The 6,000-nt window shown below is 43.6% G+C and overlaps 1 protein-coding gene across 1 annotated transcript in view; it reads left to right on the forward strand.

Moving 5' to 3' along the window:
• LOC138567558 (uncharacterized) overlaps positions 1-3,541 on the forward strand; it is a 1,087,151-nt gene extending 1,083,610 nt beyond the window's left edge. Inside the window, exon 11 of the mRNA XM_069645895.1 lies at positions 1,555-3,541. Coding sequence (XP_069501996.1) covers positions 1,555-2,351 — 797 coding nt within the window. The 3' untranslated portion in view covers positions 2,352-3,541. The remainder of the gene's footprint in view (positions 1-1,554) is intronic.
• Positions 3,542-6,000: the final 2,459 nt, after the last annotated feature.

A 6,000-nucleotide genomic window follows, 5' to 3' on the forward strand; every position in this document is an offset into this window, starting at 1 on the left:
TTTAATTATGGATTACTGAATTCATGCTGTTCTTTGTGACAGAAAATTGGACGAGTCCTATGGTGTTCCAGTTAAATGCAAGTGTAGCTTGCACTGCTGTTACCTCTTCAGTGTGGGGTTGTTTGCACTGCTCCAGCCCATGCAGTTCTTTATGCAAGTGACACCTCTACTGTTGGGACCCACAATTTGCCTGTTCTTAGTGTGATAATTTGTGTTGTTTAGACTCAAAAACTTCTTATTCTATTTGAGGAAAGCATGATCCACTGAGATCCATGGTATACTCTCTATGTTGAGAGTGGGGTGTGCCTACTGAAGGCTATGTAACACCTGTTTGTATATGAGAGGAGCTGTGTAGACACATTTCTCATTGGTTCTCTGTGTGGGAATCTTCTACCGGTGCGTTACACCTTGCACTGATTTCCACCTGTTCTACATGATTAAAGCTTGCATTGGAGTTGCCCTGATTTGCCTTTTCTGTTTGTGTGGGGGGGAAGCCTGGGTGGTTTCTACTCAAGCTGACCTTCTCTGTGTGAGCAAAGAGTTACACAGCTTACACTGCTGTTGTACCCTTAGTGCTCATCTGCTCCATTTATGAGAGGGTGTTTGTGCCACTGCAACATGCGCTTTGTGTTAATTGTGAGAGAAACCTGCTTTTTGTGTTACAATGTAAAAAGCTGCCGCATGGTAATGATTTCAATACAGTTTTAACTTTTTGCACATGTCGGTTGGAAGGAGAAAACTCATTTTTACTCTCTTGAAATCACTATGTACTCTCAAAGTTTAAAAATAGGGAGTAAACTACTCCCACCTCAAAATCTTATCTGGAGCACTGGATGTAATTACGTGTTCTATATTTATGCAACTTGGCAGTCTGCGTTTTTGCCTCTTCAGTAATATGACGGCTTAACTTTACGGTTCATCCACCATATGACATTTGAATGGACTCCTATCTGTTTTCAGCTCACGCCAAACCTTCTCAGAGTCCACCCAATCATACTTCTGCTCACACTGTTTCAATGTTTTTTCCAGCACACTCGCTCTATTTTTTTTTGTTTGCACTTAGGAAAGCAGCTGTTTTAATAATTATTTCTCCCCAAACTTCTGCTTTCCTTGCATCCCAGATGTCACCCCACCTCCTCCGTTCCATTCTCTTAGAAATAGTGTGAGGGTATTGGTGACATCAGTAGGTATAGAAACATCTCTTATAACTAGATCATCCAGTCCCCACGTTTTTTTATATTTTGTAGAGCTATTAGTTACCACTATCTTTATATTGTCTGGGCTACGATCAAATGTGTACCTGAATCCAATGGCAACTGATGTTATTGCAGGGATTAGTAAGGGGGGTATTTCTGGGTTTATTCCCGTTTTGTGTTTCAATTGTTACTGTTCTCATTGTGAATATGTTCCCTTGTTGTTCAGCTCCACTGCTATTGTGTCCAGGCCTGCGCTTAGTACGAATTTAAAATATAATAGTATACACGTGCAATTGTTTGCTGTTTAATTACGAGTGCTTCTTAATACAGGTTTGACTCCTTTCTTTTCATCTTCTAGTGACCAGAGTGAAAGAAGAGCTGGAGAAACCCATTGGTCAAACTTCCCAGTCGCTGGAAGCTACACCTGGGACATCTGCAGGAGATGGACAAATTGTGTCCAAAACGCCCGAAAAAGTGGTGAAAAGGGGCAGACCTCCCAAAAATAAAGCTGTAAGCCCTTCTGCAGCTGAAGGGGTTCCCCTCACGTCAACGCCGAAGAGGGCCAAGACTGGAGATGTCCCCTTCACCTGTAGTGTGTGCAACAAGGGCTTCCGCCGTGAGTCTGCCTTCATCCAGCACGAGAAGAGCCACTCGGAGGAGGCCCCCTACACCTGCGCGGAGTGTGGGGAGAGCTTTGCACAGGCAGAGGACTGGCTTGCTCACAAAAAGACGCATACGGCTGACAAACCGTTTAAGTGTACAGAGTGCAATAAGACTTTCTCTAAGAAGGGTTACTTTGAGAATCATCAGCGGACACACACGGGAGAGAAGCCTTTCCAGTGTTCAGAGTGTGAGCAGAGCTTTTTTCAGAAGTCTAAGCTGGCCAAGCACAAGATGACCCACAGTGAAGAAGCTCCCAAAGTGGTGCCATCGACCAGTGATGAAGGTGCAACTGTTGCTGCTGTCGCCCCAACACCAGAGCTGCCTCCTGTTGTTGCCAAGGGCAAGCGTTCCCAACTGGACAATCAAAAAGCCAGTGGTACCAAGGACGCCAGTGGAACCAAGGCAGCCAGTGGAAAGCGCCAGAGTCCCGCGGTTCGGGGTACACGAAAGAGCAGCAGGGTGCAGAATATGGCAGCTGAAGTTACAGAGTAAGTCTGTGGCCCTAATTTAGTGTCTTTGAGGACCGAACGGTTAGAGCAGAAAGAGACTGCTGGCCAGCGCCAAAGCCGAATGAATGGGCACAAGGGGGGGTCAGTGACCTGACACTGACAGTTCCCTGGGGGTGCTTGGGGCAAGCTAGCTTAACTGATCTGGTCTATATCCCAACTGTTGGCAAGAAGTACTGAAGTGTGAAGCTCCAGGAAACTGTATGTTCAGTGTCACTTTGGATAATGGCTTGTGCTCCACAGACGATGATCTCGATGCCCCATAATCATAAATCCTGCCTCCAAAATAAATTCACTGTTAAGCGGGTACTACCCAATCCCAGTCTTTAAAAAAAAAAAACTAAAAAAAAAAAAAACTTCTGTGTGTCATGGGGTTATTTGACCCCCTATCCCACTCACCTCCTTGATGCTTCTGACTTTGTGATGAGTGTGTTGGGTGGAATACAGCACTAAATCAGTAGAGGAGAAGAAACTGGATTCCCACCCAGCCAAGAGGCAACAGGCCCGAATGTGGAAACAACCAACAACATCCGTTAGCATCATTTGCCATGCACCAAGGTACCAAATACTGTGCCCTTACCAAGTCAGTAGCGGGCCATCTGAAAAGACATTCAATTGTTGAGTGACTCCTTCCAGAACCTCGAGAAACAGACTTGGCATTGGCCCACAGGGTGGCCAAACAGATGGAGGGCAGGATGGCAAGCATCTTACCAATAGCACTTCACTATATTAAAAAAAAAAAACTCTTGAGAAGATGGATGTGGTGGCAGGCGAGACGATAGAAAGGAGAACCAAGATCCGACATTTGAAGATGTCTCGTGGGAATGCCTACCGCCCCCGGGTTCCCATAGTATTGTATTTTGAGCCATCCTGCGAGCTCTTCTAAGAGAAAAGTGCCTCAAAAGATTAGCAGAAGATGGGAAGGTGTTTGCTCATGTGCGTCCGCCATTTTATTTCCGAAGTTAATGCCTTTCATGTTTGCCAAGTTTATGGAAAGGGAAAAGACTCTAAAGAGCGAACCATGAAATTTTTTCAATGCCTAGCGCCAGATTTCAGAAGTTGGGTTTTATGTCAAATAATATGTATTTCGTGTATTTAAAGATTATAATGTGCCAGTGCCGCCTAATGGTGGCCACTGACACTGCAAGCCTTTTAAATAAAGAAATAAGTTTTAAAGTTGAGTCCAACAGGTGTGCTTGTGGGAAGGAAAAACGAGAAACTGCATGGTCAAGAGATGCAAAGGGTGGGGTTTGCACAGGTAGGAGAGGGTGTAGATTGATACGAGGGAAGTTTCAGACCAGAGATGGACGAAAGGTTTGGAAAATTTAAATTATTCACCAGTCAGCATGTTCTTTTTCTTAAAATGTAAACATTTATGTAACGCATTTTACCTACAAAATGTTCTAAATTGCCGTGTAAAATTGTACTTTTTTATTATTTTAATTGAGTGCTAGCTATGGGTTTTTTTCTACATTCAAATTCTTATGATTCATTTCTGTTTGCATTCCAATGTTGGTTGCCAGTATTGTTAAAAACATTCTAAAATATTTGCAAAATTGCAAATCGAAAAGCTGGTGCCAACATCATTGCTGGGAGGGTAGGCTTCTCATCACCAGCTTGTCCAATGAGTTTTCTAGCCTGGGGTGTGGTCTAGAGATAACGAGAATGGTGTCTAAACTACTGCCACTTCCCCAAGTTTATTTTATTTACTTGAAACGGAGGTAATCAAAACCATCTCAATCATATTGATAACTAACAATTCATTCAATGGTACAAAAATCAGACAGGCATAGTAAATCTCCCAATCACACCGTATATAGGCATTATGCCATTGAGTGTGAAAAGATGGAATGCCTATAATATAGCATGCATAAGCCTGACATTGTACAATCTCAAAGCGGAAGGAGAGCTGAGGGAGCATTGATAGAATTCAGACGAGAGTCCCAAATAATGTAAAATGTTTCCTTGTTGGTGGAGTTTCCATCCACCCTGCGAAATACATTTTTCCAGAAACGCACTTAATCATGTTTGTAGACCCCATTCACATTTTTGGTGTAAGCTTTGCCTTCCAATACATTACGGTAAGCCTTTTCTCCTGTTGAAGACCACACCGTACCAATTTGTGGATGTGATGCCCTTCTTTTTTTCTCCGCAGTTTACGTGCCATCAGAGGCGAAGCAGGCAGGGACTCCAACAACTACCCACTGATATCTGGTAACTTTCCACAACCTCCTTCCACATAGCCAGCACCAAGCACATTCCCATACCATGTACAAAAAACCCTGGCAGATGGCATCATGGGCACTCTGTGTTGGCAGCCTCACTAAATTTACCTCTATAATAGCTGGAGTAATGTATACCTTATGCTGTAATAATCTTAAATCTGGCATTCATGAACAACTCCATTGGGGGGTGTACACTTTAACGCCCAGGTCTTATCCTCAGTAGGTGAATCTCTGTTGCCCTCCCACTTCCTCCTGCTCTTTAGTTGAAGCTGGGCCCCAGAGAGCATCAAAAGCATCACAATTCTATGTAGAAATCTTCTCTTTTCACCAGACCCAACCAAATCTCTCACAACCATGAATAGTGGGGAGAGTTTGAGTGACATTCTGACCAGGCTGTGGAGGGGAGTAAATGGAATAGTCACCTGGGACAATACATACATAGGTGGACTTGCATAGATTAAGGGCAATTAACATTAGACATTTTTAAGTGCAGGTAGGTTGGTATGCTGAGTTGTTAGGAATGTGACCAAGATGGATAAAGTGCTAGAGTAGAGGTAGAGAAAATGAGGGACAGGGGTAGATTAGAGGTAAGAGAATAATGTTCACTAGAAGGCAGATGAAAGGTAGGTTAAGAGGATAACTTGGAGGCGAGGTGGTAGGCTTTTAGTTTGATTTTTAACAAATCGGTGTGGGTGGTTTCTTGGATGTCCAGTGGAAGAGAATTCCATGCAGGTGGAGTAAGAATAGATAAAGAGCGAAAGCGAGAGGAAACACCGAAAGAGTGAGGTGCCATAAGGGTAGTCAAGGCAGAGCAGAGATTGCAAGAAGGCTTGTAGATTTGGTACGATATGGTGATGCCTTGCTGTGGGTAGATTTGCGAACAAGGACAAGAAATTTAAATCTGGCCCTGTTTTTCATCAGCCATCCAGTCTGGTGAAAGTACAAGAAGTAGGTGTGCAGGAAGTTCAAAGAGTCCTGGTAGTGAAATTCATGATCTTGTCTAGAGGACAGAAAGCATAGTTGGGGAGACCAAAGAGGATGCTGGTACAGTAGTCCAGTTTAGAGAAGACAAGAGTGGTTAAGAGATGCTTAATGGTGGATGGTTGGAATGACTCAATGAGGGTGAGGTAGAAATCAATTTTTGCTCTATCAGGAGAAGACTTGAGAGAGTTCAGGGCAGAGAGATTATAATTATTTTAATTATAATTGTTCTTTTATAACGCGATTAATACCAGCGAGTGGTTTCCAAGGGATGGGATCAGGATTTGAACCTAGGTTGTGCTGCATTGTCTTGCTTCCAAGACAAACGCATTGCCCCTTAGCTATGCTTCCTCACCAAAATAGAGTTGCAGGTTCTCAGGCGAGTGGGTACAGCTCCATTTGCGAAGCAGCCGATGCATGTCTGTGCGG

Source organism: Ambystoma mexicanum, chromosome 2p (assembly GCF_040938575.1).
Source record: "Ambystoma mexicanum isolate Mex_15411 chromosome 2p, UKY_AmexF1_1, whole genome shotgun sequence".
NCBI classification, from domain to species: domain Eukaryota; kingdom Metazoa; phylum Chordata; class Amphibia; order Caudata; family Ambystomatidae; genus Ambystoma; species Ambystoma mexicanum.